Source organism: Sinocyclocheilus rhinocerous, unplaced genomic scaffold (assembly GCF_001515625.1).
Source record: "Sinocyclocheilus rhinocerous isolate Xijiao unplaced genomic scaffold, SAMN03320098_v1.1 scaffold148, whole genome shotgun sequence".
Classification (NCBI taxonomy): Eukaryota; Metazoa; Chordata; class Actinopteri; order Cypriniformes; family Cyprinidae; genus Sinocyclocheilus; species Sinocyclocheilus rhinocerous.
In genome coordinates this window covers 73,109-92,126 of record NW_015653472.1, presented here as the reverse complement: position 1 = coordinate 92,126, position 19,018 = coordinate 73,109, and the positions used below count along the sequence as shown (strand labels likewise).

General features: G+C 36.1%; 1 protein-coding gene across 2 annotated transcripts in view; it reads right to left on the bottom strand.

The window, feature by feature from the left end:
- LOC107716101 (rap1 GTPase-activating protein 1-like) overlaps positions 1-13,706 on the bottom strand; it is an 89,424-nt gene extending 75,718 nt beyond the window's left edge. For both annotated transcript variants that reach the window (XM_016522424.1, XM_016522425.1), the window contains exons 1-2: positions 13,618-13,706; positions 2,369-2,404 (exon numbers count right to left, since the gene is read on the bottom strand). In XM_016522424.1, the coding sequence (XP_016377910.1) occupies positions 2,369-2,404; positions 13,618-13,661 (80 nt within the window). In that variant the 5' untranslated portion in view covers positions 13,662-13,706. The remainder of the gene's footprint in view (positions 1-2,368; positions 2,405-13,617) is intronic.
- Between the last annotated feature and the right edge of the window lie 5,312 nt (positions 13,707-19,018).

Genomic DNA, 19,018 nt, shown 5'->3' with positions numbered 1-19,018 from the left:
CCTGATTTCCCTTCTCGACGGCTCTCCATGGGAGATTCCCGTCAGGAGGGACCTCCTCTCACAGGCGGAGGGCACGATTTATCACCCTCGCCCGGAGCTGTGGAAGTTATGGGTGTGGCCCCTGAGGGGGCAGTGTCTTGATTCACACTCCATAAGCAGCACCATTCCTCTAATGCAGCATCATTGCAGAATATTGAAGCATTCCTGCTGGATCTGCGCAAAGATTGCTTTGTGACGCTAAGCAAGGTGCCTTCATTTAGCAAACCAATCTAAATCCATTCATGCTAATGTATGCCACATCCATGAGCACAATCCACACGTAATGACCACTAAACAAACACTCGCAGCACTGCTGGCGAAAAATTTACGTTCTTTTCATATTCAGATCGACCATTGGAAGACCTTCTCGAATTCAAACTCACCAGAACTTCTTCGGCCTCCTGATTCGGAAGGGAGAGCAAGGCATTGTGGATCTGTCAGACTAATTGAGATCTGTGTTCCTTACTGAAGGTCTCAGGCAGTCACTTACAAGAGGCCTACAGACGGGATTATGGCCTAATTCTGGATCACAGTGGTCAGATCCTGTCTCACTCTGACAAGCTAATGAATCTTCTTCCTTTAAGTATCTTCTTCTCAGACTCTTTCAAAGACTCAAAATAAGTATCATACATACATTTTCATATATTTTTGATAAATTACCACTATATATAGACCATTAAAAAAGATACATTTTCTATAATTGTAAGTTCTCTACCTTACTTTGGTATATTTGACAACTGATCATATTTTGTATCCTATTCGCACAAGTTCCAAAATATATAAACAAACCGCAATTCCAGCAATGGACTACCTATCAAAGTCCCATCACAAAGCCACTGAAATGTGATGTCAAAGGCTGCGATCGCCATCAAAAATCAGTGCCATAAATCTGAAGAAAACCTTAAGTTGTCCTCAACTGCTCTGTGCCTTCAGAAGAAAACAGTGTGGAAGAATGGACGCGGTAGGTCTCTCTTCCTGCAGGCTGTTTGCTACAGAGGCGGAGACTGATGCAGGCAGGGTCCTGAGGTTACACGTGGAGGGACGGATGCTGTCGGAGCCGGGAATCTGGTTTATCCCATGGGTTCGTTAGGACCGACCTTGAGGCTGCTGTCCATCTGCGCCTGGCATTCTGAGCAGGCCTTTACACACGGCCTGACAGCACACACAGACACACACACACACTCTCAGTCACAGAGACAGGGGCGTGAGAGTGTCGCATGTGCGCCTCAGCCAGTTCGTCCTGCCAACACTGCAGAGCTGTCTCCCGTCGCTGTGGCAACAAGGCAGCAGGACTGCAGTGTGTCCTCTGCGCTCCGGACCATTCTCATCCCAAAACCACTGCCCGAATCAAAAACATTTAATATGTCTGTCCTCGCACTGTACGGCTTTGTGACACTCCCTGAGCAGAGTCAAACAATCCCACATCTTGACATTTAAGATTTTAGGAGTTACAACCAACAGTACACAAGTTAAATTTTAAAAATGGCTCCCTATCATTTCATGAGTTGGAATTTGAATCTATCCATCTGTCTATCTGTTTTTCTCACTATCTACTGTATCTGTCTGTCTATCCGTCTATTCATTTTATCCATCTAGCTATCGATCTATCTGTCTGTCTGTTCATCTATGTCTGTCTGTCTATCCATCCTTCTATATATCTGCCTATCCATCTCTGTTTATTTGTATGACTGCCTGTCTATATATCTATCAGTCTATCCATCTGTCTGTCTGTCTGTCTGTCTATCTATCTATCTATCCGTCCGTCCGTCCGTCTATGTCTGTCTGTCCACCCACCCAGCCATTAGACCATCTTTAAAATTCAATGCTTATTTCAATGATGATTCAGTGCTTATGCCAATATTTAAATCTTTCCTTGAGAAAAAAATGATAAAAAAACAAATTAGAGTTATATGAATATCTTTGAATTTCAATTAATTTTAAATTAATTAAATTCATTCATTTTCATTTATTCCTTGAAATTGTATAGCAATGCTGTATCCTCTTTGATTTTTCTAACCTAATTAAAACTCAGGAACTGAATAAAAAATTTAAATCTAAATTCAGTTCTGAATGGTGCACATCATGCAACCAAGAAGGTTTTTTAAAAGCAGCTTTAAAATGGCAATAAGCTGGTATTATGAAGGAAAAAGCAGCTACAACACTAAAGGACCTTTGAATGGTTTCCTTCCAAGTCACTTACAGCAGACAGAAAATTGTCTTTCCTCGGTGTCCAGGCTGATACCCTTGAGCAAAACAGCATAAAAGCTTGTGGTTTCTGGAATGGCTGTTTCAGGCTATGGCTAAGTTACATGAAAAAGACAGCACTTACCACAAACTCCTGGCTCTGGAAAATGTCTTGTCAACTCTGAAATGACAAAAAAAAACTTTTTTAGTTAAAGACAATTCCTTGCACCTGTTTTCTCTCTACATAGTACAACCAGTCCCACAAATAAATAAACCACAGTCCTGACATCACAGTTGTTTGTGTGGTATTTAGTTTAAAAACTTCTTAGGGACTATCCTAAAAAAAGGGCATTTTAACAATATAGCCCAACATTGTGAGCATACATATATAAATAAACACATCAGCATCCCTTCATTGAAAACCCATAGCTTTTTGGTTACCAATGCCCCTTTAGAAATACGGAGAAATTTGCAGGCATATTCATCATTTATGCTTTATTCTGTATTTAAAAATAAATTTTCTTGTAATAGGGGAAGTGATACTGAGGGGGGTCATGTGATCTCAACATGGCAGTCATCCTAAGGGGGTGACCTTTCCCCCACAGAATAAAACAACATATAAAATAAATAAAATGATTTGAGCAATTTGTTTCTAAAGTAGAACCATTTGTTCTCAGTTGACATTTAAAAGCAATCTATCTCCACTAAAAACACAAAAAAGAGCTAGCAGTGACTGAAACAGATGTTAATATTTAAATAATTAATTTTTTCCTTATACTATATAAAAAATCTGCCAACACACATTGTGTGGAGAAAATGTTGACTCAGGCATCATCCTAGACACCAGCAGATGGTGTTGTGATGCAACGCTCGCTTGTCAACTGAAGAATTATAGTGTAAAACCTGCACTTCTTACATGCATCACTGAAACACAGAAGATTAAAACTGCTTACCATCTTATATTGCATAACACATGGGACATACATTTAAATAGTAAACTAAAATAAGCAATATGCTCTGCAACTGTTAATTTATTTTTTTTACCAGACATATCAGTTGTTCTGTACGTGTTTCTCCTGCTGCTGCTTAGATACTCTCATATTTCCAGTGTGTTTTGCTTAAAGTGCACATCCCCCTGTTCAGTCAGAAAGGCGGTAGAGTCCGCAGCTTTATGGCAATCCATCTTTCCAGGAACCTGTCTGTCATGGATTAGGCTGCATACTATTAGGATTCATACTATACCGGCTAACATCTGTGGTATTCCAGACCTAGATCCAGAAATAGACGCAGAGTTGTTGCTCTTAGACACTAAAGCACTAACACAATGTAAATGGACTGAAAGTATCACTTATAAAAACCATTACGCCTATGGGATGTCCCCACTTTTCACAAAAACAAACCTGTGTGTGTGTGTGTGTGTGTGTAAACTTGTGTGTGTGTGTGTGTGTGTGTGTGTGTGTGTTTTGTTGACAGCTGTGGTACAGTGGTCTTTGAATTCACTATCCCGCTTCACCTCCTCATAATAGACAAGAGGACAATCAATGTCACGGATGTTGAGTTTTCTCTGACAGCCTCTCATTTCCAATAAGACAGCTGATGTTAAACGCTGACCCCTTTAGTGGCATTCAGAGTCAAGTACATCAACGGATGTTTCTACAAAGGTATAGTGCTAAAAGAAAACTATGTTACCTGTTATTTATAGTAAATCCTCACTGCAAGTCCATACATGTTTGATGGCACTGAGAAAGCAGAGGCAATGTGGGGTTTCAAAAGGGGAGATCATTGTTTCCTTTTTTATTTTACAGGCAATAGCCTACACCTAGCTTTGCTAGCAATGATAATGTGCCACAAATCTGTATCTGTTAACACTTGTCATGTACTATTCAAAATGAATAAAGGCCAGTCACAAGATCGTAGTCACAGTTCTCATGAGTTCTCAAGGTGGTCTAAAACCAGCAAAGTATTTTGTTTAGGAGAAAGAGTCTCACATATACTGCCACACAGCTTCACAGCTTCACAGTTTCACTCTGACTCATGGCTTGTTTTTTGTCTGGTATTGTCTGTGTATTACAAAGGAAGACAAAAGATGGCTTCCTTAATTCAAGTCATTTGAAAGGTCTGATAAAAGATCCATCTCTCTATTAAAGAGAGGCTTTGTTTCACTGTTTCATTACTGGAACAAAAGCGATCACTGATAAAAGTTCAGTAGGTTCAGTAATTAACCCTCAGCCAAACTGAAATACATTATGTTTTCTAAATTTTTCCACTGAGTGTAGGTGACCTAAAGTACAGTGAAGACCTTGGCTTAAATCTCTGTTGCCTTTAGACACCAAGCCCAAAGTATGTACCTTTGATTCACACTTCACTAAAGTTAAAAGATCATTTATTCACCCTCATGACCTGATACAACGTTTGCATAACATAACAAATGGATTTTTAAATAAATCTCCCCCTACACTGTACACTACTGTTCAAAAATTGGGGTTGATATGTTTTTTTAAACATGTTCACCAAGGCTGCATTTATTTATATATAATTGAACAGTACTATTGTGAAATATTACAATTTAAATTAACTGTTTTCGTGTTTATATAATTTAAAATGCAATTTATTCCTCTGGCAAAGCAGCCATTACTCCAGTCTTCAGTGTCACATGATCCTTCAGAAATCATTCTAATATGCTGATTTGATGCTCAAGAAACATTTCTTATTATTAGTAATGCTGAAAACAGTTGTGTTGCTTAAAGGGGTCCTATTATGCTTTTTCACTTTTTCAACTTTAGTTAGTCTGTAATGTTGCTGTTTGAGCATAAAAATTATCTGCAAAGTTACAAAGTTCAAAGTCCACTTCAAAAGGAGATATTTTGTTTAACAGAAATCACTTTTCAAAAACTACAACGAACAACTCGTTTGGACTACAACGCATATTTTCCGAGATTTGTGATATCACAAATATCGACGAATGGGACGAGACCTGGTTGAGCTGCACTAGAGAAGGCAACGAGTGTTATCACTATGTCAGAGACGCGCTAGTTTTCACAAGGCAGACGAACTTAGAGTGGTTACAATCATCCGGGTTTAAATCGCGCTCAAATTGATTTGATTTTGACGCAATATTTACACTGAAGCTGCAGGCGGCTTTGTAAAAGAGCATAATAAGACCCCTTTAATATTTTTATTGAAACTGTCGTACAATTTTTCATTCTTTGATAACCAGAGAGTTCAAAACAACAGCATTTATTTGAAACAGAAACGTTTGGCAAAATCTCAAATGAGATTATCAGCAAAGAAAAAAAACAATAGCATTTGATTTTTTTACATTTTAATTTTGGGGTATACTACTGTAAGTTCTTTCAAGCATACACAAGTATTCTAAACTAGACCTTGGGCAACTTACTCAATAGCTGTTTTTATTGATTTGTGTGTGTGTGCTGGTAGGTTTTTATTTTATAGTTTGATCCATTTATAAGAACAGTCCACAAACCTCAAACAATCCACACAATCTGTTTGACAAAAAGAGACAGAATTCCCGTGTGTGGATTAAAAAACATAATTACTGTCAGTTGTGATGTCTGTACTGTGAGGAAGCTCATAGTCTCTCCAGTTTAATTAGCTTTGCCAGCAGTTAAAAGCCCCAGTTGCTCAAACACATAAACGGCACATCACTCAAACACACCCAAAAGACCACGAGAGATTCAAACTATGGTGCCATCAACCTGTATGTAAATGATGCCTTGACAGATCAATACATTTTATTGTTTGCTATTCACAAGCGCTAAGATTTATGATGTTTATGAAAGTGTCAAATGGTCACAAATCAGCGCTGCCAACAAAAGATCAGAACTCCAGTCATGTGTTAGCAGCCCACAGGAGAATCATAAAACTTGATATTTTTTCATCCTTGGACTCACGTTCACCTCCTCTCCTGTTACACAGAATCCTCATAAAGGGGAAATTGAGTCTGGGTGTGGTAAAACTCTGAAGCAAAGCTTTGACTGAGCCAAAATATCCGCAGAGGATTACAGCTCAACGGCATGCATGAGAGACTTAAGTAATTAGCCGGCTAAAATTAACAGATGTATTAAACACACACTAAGCCAAATATTTGCTTGAAAATATAAATGATCTTTTGACATCACAATTCTTTTGCAAATATTCAAAATGAAATATCTGCACTTATAAATTAATTAAAAATGCACCTCAACGGTTCATTCTGAACTTTATCTTGCCAACATCAGGCGGCTTCCTTCCTCTTGAATACTGTGCTTCATGCAGAAATACATTTTATGTAGGTTAATTGGATGGATTGCTTTTTAATTGCAAGTACATCATGAAAACAAAGATAATACATTATTCTAATCAGACATATCAGTTCATGGAAGTCTGTGTTCCTTTATACTGCAGAACTAGAGTAAGGATGTACAATTCATCACTACACTGTAAAAAAAATTCCAACCGTATATAGTAGGGGAATTTACCGTTAACCATTTAACAGGTTTTTACTGTAGCATTTTTACAGTCTTTTACCGTAAAATTCACGGTCATTTTTTACAGTGTAGAATTCTGAGCAAAAACTAGAGGGTTTCCTGAGTCCTACAGATAGCCTGGGGCCCTTTCTGACAGTATCTTCTGAATTAATGAAATAACGTACCACAGCTGCCCTCAAACCTGTGAGGAACACAAAATTTATTAAACGAGCAGGTTGTGTTAGCTCGGATTTATAACACTACAATAAAAGTTTCGGAGTGACTGAGTGGAGGAGACTGAGACAGAGGAGACTGTCAATTTTGAGGCCGGAGAGGATATTTACTCATGAGCTACACAGGATAAAGTGACTTACTGAATCAAATGTTAAAGCTGACTTGGCTCTAACACAAGCTTGTTGACCATCATACGTCTAAGCGTATGATCCCTCTGGTAAGGTAACGTGGTGCAGGCGCATCATAAATCATGTCTTGAACTGGAGTAGACAGCACAACTTATAATTTAGAAAGCGCAATTCACAAGCATCATCCACTTATGGTTCAGTTCATCTCCAAAGGAATGAGAACTTTTAAAAATAAATCAATTGAGAATAAAATAAATAATTAAAATAAATAAATAAAGTGTGCTTATGAATATGTTTGTTAGCCTGTTAGCTAGTCCGGGGTGTTTCCCCTGCCCGATAGGCTCCAGCATCTCCACAACCCTACAGAGGACACGGGTTTTGGTGAATGCACCGATGGATAGATGGATAGATAAATAAATACTAATTAATTAATTAAAATAAATTAAACATAATAAATAATAATAACACATTACATGAAACAACTAATTAAAATAAATAAATTTTAAAAATTAAAATAAATGAATAATGTAAGTAAGTCAGACTGGAAAAAGCAGAGACACTTTCATGCTATCAATAAAACACACTTTGATGGTATGAATTTTCAATATAAGTCCACAAATTTTAGTGGGACTCTGTTTTTTGACACATTTTTGAACACACTGACACTGTCCCAAATGTTAATTTTGTCCTACCCACTTCAGTAAATTCGTGACCCTGAACTGTCCCAAGGTCACAGATCAGTGGCCTTGTGGTGGGAAACAAAATGTATGACGCAAACTTAACCCATTACAACCTGACTAGTAAATTGTTCACTTTGTGACTACAGTATATAATGGATTTAGGGATTTGATGAACAGGACTGTGATATGAATTAATTCCCTTATACAATTACAAATGAGTTAAAATTCATTACATGGATTAACAGAGAAATAAGCAAAGTAAACTTATAAAGTGGGCAGGTTTAGCAGTGTTTTGTCATGTTGAGTTTAGTAAATGACAAAATATTACAGCAGATTATCAAAAGAAGAAAGAAATAAAAAAGGTTGGGATTGCCGATGTTAGCAATGATAGATTATAAAGATGTTTTACATGTCTCTGTACTATAAACAATGTTCAAAGATTTTTGAAAGAAGTTTCTTATGCTCACCAAGGCTGCATTTATTTGATCAAAAATACAGTAAATTGTGAAATATTATTACAATTAATATAATTAAAATAACTTTTTTCTATTTTATTCTGTTTTGAAATTTAATTTATTCCTGTGATGGCAAAGTTGAATTTTCAGCATCATTACTTCAGTCTTCAGTGTAACATGATCCTTCAGAAAATACTCTAATATGCTGATTTGGGGCTCAAGAAACATTTCTTTATTTCTATTATCAATGATGAAAACAGTTGTGCTTCTTAATATTTTTTATAGAAACTGTGATACTTTTTTTCAGGAATTTGTTATGAATAGTAAAAAAAAAAGCATTTATTTGAAATAGAAATCTTTTGTAACATTATAAATGTCTTTACTGTCACTTTGTCAACTTAATGTCAATGTAAACTGTCAATTTAATGTGTCCTTGCTGAATATTAGTAATAATTACTTTCTAAAAAAAAAAACCTGAAAGGAAAAATTGTATACCTAGAAGGAATATACAGTACAGCAAGCATATTGTACAGGAAAGAATCTTTCAACATAGTAAACATAAGACATTCCTGATATATCACATCAGAAAGAAAGATGTATCTTCTTTTCAAACTCTGAATACTGGTGTGTTTTAAGAAATGATGCAAGGGACTTGTGGGGAAACAGTACGTCACTGTCGACAGAAACTATAATGTTTTAGTATGTGAGTGTTTAAGGAGGAAGGAGTTACACCTGCTGTCTGGGGAACAGAAGTTAACCAAGAGAACAGCCCTCTAGTCACTGCTAATACACTGTGTACCATAACAAGAACCTTACATAAACGCCCATCAATTTTTTATGACACTGGAACACAGAGGAACAATACCCCAGCAAAAAGACCATGTGTAAAAACAGCACATGCTTTAGTGTCCGTCTTCTTGTGAAAGAATGAATAATGTTCAAGTGATATACAGTACATCAAATGAAAACCACAAAGTGTGAAACGAAGCAGGCCTCAATATCCAGCGCAAGTCAACATTCAACATCTGAAAGCAGCCACTGAAAGACAGTAACAGTGGATGTACTGTAGTGAGACGCAGTGGTACTAGCCGCGAGTCTACAATGTGATAGCCAGATGAATGCATGTGGGTGCCTTAATGCAGACCGTCTCGCAGCTCTTCAGGTTTCAGCAGAAGTGTGTCTCCTAGCTGTAATGTCCACATTTGTTGTTACACAACAGCACAGATGCAGAGACCCATTAAAACAGCAGCAGCACCTGTCATGTGACACAGAGGGCTGGAATGCATCGAACGTGTGACAGCATTTAGAAATTTGACCTGGGGTAAGTTCACTAAATAAATGTAAATTAGGCTCACTACTGACTAACAAAAGCAGCAAAATTTAAATCCTTAAAATACAGATAAGCTGAAAATAATTTTTTTGTTATGGCAGATAACCGTTAAACGGGCAATATTAAAATTCAAACTACTGTTCAGTTTGGTATCGGTACAAATTTTTAATGTTTTGAAAGAAGTCTTTAAAGGGGGGGTACAATGCTGTTTCATGCATTCAGAGTTGTTTACACTGTATTTCTGTGCCAAAAATCTTACTTCCGGGTTCGTACAAGATTTTGGAGATATGAAGGATGCAGTACTACTCTATAGGTACTCAATATTAACATGAGATTGGGTGAAACTGTGTGTGTTATTCCCCCTTTAATGCTCACCATGGTTGCATTTATTTGATGAAAAATAGCAATATTGTGAAATATTATTACAATTTAAAATAATGTTTTTTATTTTAATAATGTAAAAAAATAATGTATTTCTGTGATGTCACGTCTTGTTATATCTTTCAGAAAATATTATAAATGTCTTTACTGTCACTTGTGATCAATTTAATGCATCCTTGCTAAATAAACAGGCTAGATTTATTTTTAAAAAATCTTTTGAATTAAAAAAAATAAGCATTAAGCATTTGACATGCTTATCACAAATTTAATGTATACAGTATGGAGTTGATATTAATTTTGAGATAAGATTACATTTATCAATGTTTTTCTGCTTTTAAAGATTACCTTTGATTTAGTCATTGATGTCGAGATAACGAGAAAATTAAGTCGTTATAACGAGAAAACAAGAAGGAAAAAATATATATTGCATGGCCGCTTAGAACTTCCGTAATTGTCAGATCATGGCAAGGATAATTAAATATCCAATATTGACCAATACATATATCAATATTATAGATTCATTTCTAAATTCACAAAAACACAATATCATAAAAATATTTGTGTATTATCTATCTACCAATCTGAACAATAGCAACTGATCAAATCATGATGATGTGATGGTAAATGGCATAAACCAGATACAATTTCACTTTAGTGAATCAAGTGCTAAAACAAGCCAGCAAAAAAGTAAATAAATAAACAAAGCTATTATTGGGTGCAATTCATTCTTAGCAAATTCCCCCCTGCTGAAAATGAGTTATGTGGCATTACAGCCATCTATGTGAGTACAGGAAGTGTCTAACAGCTGCCCTTCAGAACTAATCAACAGTCTTTGTCTCCTCAAATAACACTAAAATTAATCAGCTGAATTAAATGGCATGAATCAATGATTTCCTGCCCTCGAGTCAATCTTTCATACCAACTAGACTGTAAAAAATGATTTTTTGAAGTAAAATAAAGATTATTGGAGTATGTTTTACAAGAAAATACGATCTACTTCAAAGTTTCACTTTAATGCAATGTGTTAATTGCCATTTATTTGTAACAATTTGTGAAATTTCTGAGAGAAAATGTTTTTTTACACCATTTTTTTTTTTACTGTTCACACTTCTTCTCGGTTTGCTCCCTGTCCAATTTTTTGCCCCACTGGAACATTGAAATTGGGCATAAAGAATCTGCTGACCTCCAAAAACCAGTGATCGGCACCACTGCTTGCAAAACAAGTAGCTTTTCCACATGGTTGTTTCTGAACAGGGACCACTCAGAGTCTTTTTGAGAGGTCTGGAGTCAAGTCCTATGACTCAACCCAGCTGCCAAACTAAAGTAAAGAGAGAAAGACAAAAAGGAAAAACATTTCATGATCTGGGACAAAGCCTAGGCCTGCTGTTTATTTCATTAGACTCCATTAAGAGTTCATGAGGCCAGAGAGATGGGCTAACATAGCATCACCAGGCTTCATTTATAAAATGACTCTGTATTTCATTCTGAGGTCACCTGAGGGGACCATCTACATGCAGATCTGTATTCTGAGCCTGCATAATGAGATCCTCATTCTTACAGAGGCTAAATCTTTGTTTCTTCGGGATGGACATGGCTGTGGCTTTAAGATCTGGGTTGGAAACCGAAGCCACCATGAATTATGCCCTTGTTCAGAGTTGTCCTTGTGGTGTACGTTACTTGGATAAAACCATCTGCCAAATGAGTAATTGTAAATGGGATTGTCATCAAAAGGAAAATACATAAACATCTCAAAGAGATACTAAGGCAGCTACATCACATTGAGTTATACAGCGTTTGTCTAGGTTCTGTAAACAGGTGCATGTTCATGAGGCCATGTAAACACCAATCACCTGCAAAGCAAATCTGTTCACTTGTTATCTACACCCGGAGCAATTTTTGATGATGGCTTTTAGATGTCACAATCTTCAGGACTAAGCAAATGTCAAAACACAGCCAAAGACAATTTACTGAGCGAAATGAGAAAAAGGATCAATACGGATAATTTCCTTCCATCAAAGTCAATGAAGCAAACTTATAAAACTACAAGCTGCCCTTTAAAGTGTTATATACATTACCAGTCAAACTATTTACAATTATTTTGAAATATTATATACTGTATATTATTTTTATATTTTATATAAATATCAAGTCAACAAAATTATATAATATTACACAAATAAAAATGATGTTGTGAACAAAAAAATTATTAATGAACTAAATTTATGTATATATCATTTATTTTTGTATAGATTCACACACACACACACACACACACACTACTGTACAAAAAGTCTTAGGCCACTAGTATGTTCACCAACAAAAAAATGGTTTTAAGTCAGTTATTTCTTTATCGTTTGCAGTGTCAGTAGGAAGTATTAGTTTACACTACCAAACATTCCTTTTGCCATTAATTGTAATAATCCAGTGACATTTTTATATGTAAGGAGCCTGACAACACACACACACACACACACACACACACAGACACACACACAGACACACACACATAGATATGCACACACATTCACACAGTAACAAATGTAATAATTATTTAAACAAACATATTAATAATAAGTGCATTATTTAATTAAAAAATAGAAAAATGTAAATGAATCACTTTACAACATTTAAATAGGATTTTAACATTTTTGTCAATATGAAAAGAGATTAAATTATTTTACTGTTAGGCTACATCTAATCTACTTTACATATAATTTCACTGATACATAAATAAAAAATTAAATATACCTATTTGTCAATTTGAAAAGTTATTTATTCAGTCACATTTTTTATTCATGACTTAATAAATTGATAACGGTTTCTATCCAGGAACTGGTCTTAAGTGTAACAGTATACAGTTTTTTTTTAAGGAATTCATATGTAGGTACAATTTATATTGTCCTCAACCATTTTCAAGCATTTAAGCATAAGCTTTTACATCAACAGACCAAGAAAAACTAATTCAGTGAAATGTGTCCAAACTTTTGACAGGTAATACATCTATTTAAGGACAGTTCTGGTGGGACAGGTTAAATGTGTCTTCTTCAGCACTCCTGTGATCAGATCAGCCACACAGACACAGATAACACTTGTCCTTGACAACACAGAACTGAAATATGGCAGCCTTGCACCTGTTGAGCAGACAGGATCCCTTAACAGGCAGAGGAATCTCACTGGAGTCTGTGGGTATTCAGTCAGACAAATTCTCTGGTTTGAATTCCTCCCTACTGAATCAACAGATCACTTAAAGCGGGCTTAATTGAATCCTCAAGGCTGGATTGATAGGGTAAACAGCCCGTAATTACGTTAACCTCCCTAGCTGCTTCTCAGATGCAAAGTTTCTGCCTGGATGTGTGTCTGCTTCAGTCAACCGCAGTGTCTAATTCAATCCAAACTCAATTACCCTCTCCGCTATAATGGCCTTTAATAACACGGTTTACTTGCAGGAGAGCAGTTCACCAGAGCCGCTGTAATGCAGTGCACTCTGAGAGAGCAGTCCTGTCATTCAAATATATACCAGTGATGAAATCAAGTCTGCTTGTAGCGATAACACTCTGCTTTTACAATGCATTAGCATTCAAACACGCTGATATCATATCTCTCTACTAAGACCGTAACCACAGTTGCTGATATCCCGACAGATCATTTATAATCACTCTTAACAGCACAGAGTAAGAAAAGTGAATGTGAAATGTTTTGGTAAACAGCGTTTGCTCTTACCCGCCGTAAGCTCCAAAAGTGAAACTCCTCTTTCTCTGCGGCATCTTGGCTGATGCATACAGCTGTGAAAAACAGAGACAGAACTCTACAGAGACACCAGCACTGCCTCTGTCTCCCTGGACTGACTGAGCATGTGTGTGTGTGTGTGTGTGTGATTTCACTTTTTTTTTTTTACACATGCAGCACGCTGTCCTTCCTTTCCACTCCCCTGGCTCCCTCTCTCTCACGCCTCCTTGGCAAATAAGGGTCTGAGACGCTGGCTCTGTCCACTTTCAGTCGCCCCGGTAACCGCTCCCCACTTCTCATTCATATCAGCGCTATTGTAAACAGGCAGAAATGGAGCAGTACCTAATGTCTTCATAATGTCCTTTAAAATGCACTCATTACATCTGAATGAGATTTCAGGTAGAGGTCTGCTAAATAACAAACCCGAGATTGACTGGATGAAAAAAAAAAGATACAATCTTGATATAGACCGATAGCAAGTCAAATATAAAAAAGGACAAACTGCAATAAAAAAGAAAAGAGAAAAATTAAAGGGGTCATATGATGCGATTTCAAGTTTTCCTTTCTCTTTGGAGTGTTACAAGCTGATTGTGCATAGATAAGATCCCTGAAGTTGCAAAGACTAAAGTTTCAAAACCAAAGAGATATTCTTTATCAAAGTTAAGACTCTGCCACGCCCCCCTAAAACGGCTCGTTCTAACACACCCCACATATCTACCTCACTATGTGAAAATATTTGCATAATGCGCCCAAATGTGCAAGCAAAGAAAGAAGGCGTGGTTTCAGTAACCGCAGTTAGTGTTGAAGCAGCCATGTCAGGGAGACGCTGTGTGTTTCTAGGCGAAAGCAAAAGCACTTTATTTGGCCTACCAGAAGTAGATGCATTTAGGAATCTTTAAGATTACTTACAACAGAACAGCAATGCATTTTATGGACGACCGTTTCGTGAACCTAGGAGAGGAGGTAATTCTGACTTTACTATGACAATCTGGCGCTTCTGAATCAGCTACTGTTTTGTTATTAGTTTAAGTATATGCTATTGACTGTTGAAACGCAGAGTTTTGCGCATCGTGTGTGTGCGAACGCGCGCACGTGTGTGTGTGAGAGAGAGAGAGAAAGAGACAGGGTCACATCACAGTGGAGTCAGCTGTCCGTGGCTTGTGTACTGCAAACACATACCAGCTTCATCACTGTGTCTGTCACGCGACTCTGTTCCCCTTTCGGGCTCTGTCTTAACATTTATTTTGAAAGATGAAGCTCGCGATTATGGTAAGGGGCGTTACATTTCCGAGGTGTGCTTGTGGTGTTCGGCCAATCACAATGCACTGGTTCAGCTGGCCAATCAGAGCAGACTGTGCTTGTCGGAAGGAGGGACTTTGTAGAAAATAAAGCGTTTGAGAGAGGCGGGGCATAGAGGACCTACACTAATGTACAGTATTTGAAAAATAATGTGTTTTTTGAACATTAAAGCATGTCAACATATTCTGTTACACCAAATACACAAAATAATGATCTTTAAAAAAAGCATCATATGACCCCTTTAAAAGCTGATTTTTTCCCCCACCTATCCAGCCCATAACAGCAACATTGCATTAAACCAATGGCATGAGTTTAACTATTGGTTTCATGGATCATGTATACACTATTCAAACTTTAAATGTTGGATTCATTTGATTTATCAATTTATTATTTATTGTTACATTTAAATATAAGTGTCAGTTAACATCTATATGTCAATTTGAAAAGTGATTCATCTACATTTTTATTTTTATATTTTTATTTATTTATTATTATTTATATTTGTACAATGTGTGTGTGTATATATATATATATATATATATATATATATACACACACACACAAAACCAACCAAAATTTATTCAGACACCTTCAACATCACACATTATCACAGTTTATTCGCTACAGTTTAGAAAATGGTAATAAAATATGACAAGAACTCACTCAGAGTTAAACTGTGTCGGAACAAATTCATCTTGATAATGTCAGATAACACTTAAGTAAAACATGATCAGGTCAAAGTGTCTGAATAATTATTGGTCCCAAATTTTTATCAATTTTACTGGTAGTCCACTGTATGAAGAATTTTTGGGTATAATATGTCACAGTTTACTTTATTTTGCCATCCTCATGGACTATAGTGTCCTGCACCCACTAGTAAAAAAATATCAAAAATTATACCTGGTGTCTGAATAATTGTTGGTTTGACTGTATCTGTACACACACACACACACTATGGAGAAATAAAAGTGCCAACTGAAAAAAAAAACAATTGTAAATAAATCACTTTTCAAACTGACTTTGATTGATGCTTAAAAATGTAATTAAATTAACTGAAAAGTGATTTATTATTTTACTGTTACGTGGAACTACATTTTAAACATGAATTGAGCAAACCATTCAAAATGGCTATTTATCAGTTTAACAAAAAGCTATTTTAATATATCAAATTTTTGGAATACATGGAAACATGTTAAAAAATTAAAAAAAACAGCCCAGAACAGCAACGCTGGCATGAGTTTGGGGCAGGACTATCAGTTTGATTGACCAATTGCAGACATGGGGTGTGTTTTGGAAACCTGCTACAAAACAATCAATTAGGTCAATATTAAAATTCTGGCTAATACAGAAAAGCCAATAATAATTTTGTAGATGATTATTATTTTTTGTTATGGGCAATAACCACTCAATGGCCAATATTGAAAATAAATAAAGAAATAGTAAATGTTAAAATTAACAAAAAAAAAACAATTATCAAAAAAATTTAAAATATTAATCTCTAAAAGCCTGTTACAATAAATACAATAAATCTCTAATATCAAATGGTAGATGATATGTTACCAATATATCATGTATCCTTAAAATCATTATTGGTGATGCTAGAGGTGGCGGAAAAAACACTAGGGATCGTGTCGTTCATAATAACAGCTGCTCAAACAAAAGCGTTGTGCCAACTGTTGACACAGACTTGCGTTCTTTTTCAAAGTCACTTAACTATTTACCTAACTGCACATACCTACTTCCTCTGTTGTGAGCATGTATAATAAATGAGCCTTGGACACAGTCAAAGGAGAAGTGTATCTATAGGTCAGTCATTTAGAGACTTTGCACAGAAGGTCTTGTGGGACAATAAAGTCTGAGTCTGGCTGTAATGGCTCTCTGATTTCTGAGCAAAACACAGTTGCTCTGCACCATGGTTGAGATTCAGGATTTATCTGGTTTTAAGCAGTTTAGAGTCTTCTTCTACTCTCGCTGGTACATGTTTTTGTCCTTTATCAGGAGTGGATGGCAAACGGACTTCCAAAATAACGCAAAAGCTGAGATCTCCTCAGAGTCCTTATCGACCCTGATGTGCTGCTCTGAAACCCAGATGATCTGACACATCTAGCCAGCGGCTGAAACCACACTGACAAGAGAGTGTAAAACTGCTGAATCATGGGTGAAATCCAGGTTTATGACAGCAAGCTCGATAAAATGACTACTTGGCACTTTTCCACTGACTCAAAGATCTGTAAGATGAAACTCATGCACACAAAGACATCCAGTAAATGGCCTGTTTCACACATAAACAGCACATATTTATGCCTATGTGGCATCCATACAGGTACAATAGGTTTACATTGTGTGCATAAACACTAAAGTGCTAGATAGCAGAATTGTAGCACATATCGTGTGTTTTATTTGTTTGTTTCTTTGTTTATTATTTTGGTTGCATATAGTGTGCTGAAATCATCAGAAAAACGTACTATAAACCTTTAAAAACTTTTTTTTTGCAGAATTTAATTTAAAAGCTATATAAAATACAGCAAACTACTCACCCACTGTTTAAAAAAAAGACGTATGTTGAGCTTGCAACAATAAATTAACATTTCATTTAAAAATTATATATATATTTAAAAAATATATTATGATAAACTTTATATTATACATAACTAGCTGCGCGCGTGCGAGGCCGCACACATCTTACATCGCGACCGCACAGAAGAAATAATATGTCACGCACAGGACAAACAAAAAAATGAGTTGGGAAAGCCATTTGACTGAATTCCAGTAAATGCTAAATAATTGCAATGCTTGGGCAAACCGCTATAGAGCTGATTTCGCTATAGAGCTGATGAATGCTGTTCACAGGTTTCATAGAAAGAGAATGATGTGCGCCGAATCAGACCCTGTAGAAATGTAATGGTTGCAGACGAAATAACAAAAAACAAGAGAGCTAAAGCAAACGTAATGACATGTGAAACGTCATCATGTTTTAAAGAAGAGTGTCTTGATTAAGTGGTGGAAATAGCGGATGATGAGCACAGAGCAGTAACAAAACATTTACAGTTACAGGTGAAGTGTACAAACTCTAGTACATGGTGATGTTTTAGATAACTGTAAATGAATTCACATGTTCACGGTTTTTTGAAAATATTTAATGAAAATATTAGTTTTGCTCAGCAAGAATTTTTTTTTTTGAGAAAAATTTATATACATATTATTATTATTATTATTATTATTATTATTATCTTAATACTTTTATATTCTTAATATTTTTCTATATTTATTCATTATATTATACTATATATAATTATATTTATATTACATTAAAAAAAATTATATTATATATAGTATTTTCAATTATATTTTTAATTTGTATATACATAATATGTTGTGTATCAATTTAACATTACATATGTTTATATCACACACATATACACATACTTGCAGCTGCTTATACAGTATGCTGCTTATACATGCAGAGTGAAACAGGGCAAAGTCCTCAATTCAAATTTAACTTTCTGTTGACTGACTGGCCAACCAAATGAATTGGATTTATCTACTAAAGAAAGTTCCGCTAAATGAAAGCCCTGACATGTGCCATGATATATTGTCAATCCGTCTGCAGAGTGGACAGGCTGTCCTCATTGACTCAGATGGCTGCTCTCAACTGAAAGACATTTGCTCTTAGGGAATAAACTGCCAGGTAGACATTGATCAAACAAGAATACTGTTTACGCTGCTCTTAGGTTTTGTGCTTCGAACCACCGCTGTTCATCATTTCAAGGCTTGAGACAGACCCAGATGCTCCACAGAGAATGCTTATTGTTTGAGGGGCAAACGGAGGCCATATCAGTCACATCTCAAACAAATGAACGTGGCAGGTCCCATTCACAAGCCAATAAACCCTCATGTCCTTTACAGCACCTGAGCAAATGGGATTTTCAACAGTGAGACCAAGGCACTAATATGAGCTTTGAATTTATAACATGTTGGTGAAGACAAAAGTCAGAGTCGAAAATTCATAGGCTGTAGTCTGAAAACTCCTGTAATAACAAAGAGGCTCTGAAAAGTACAGCTCCATCAAAGATCTGCTTTCAGCTGAAATGAAAAA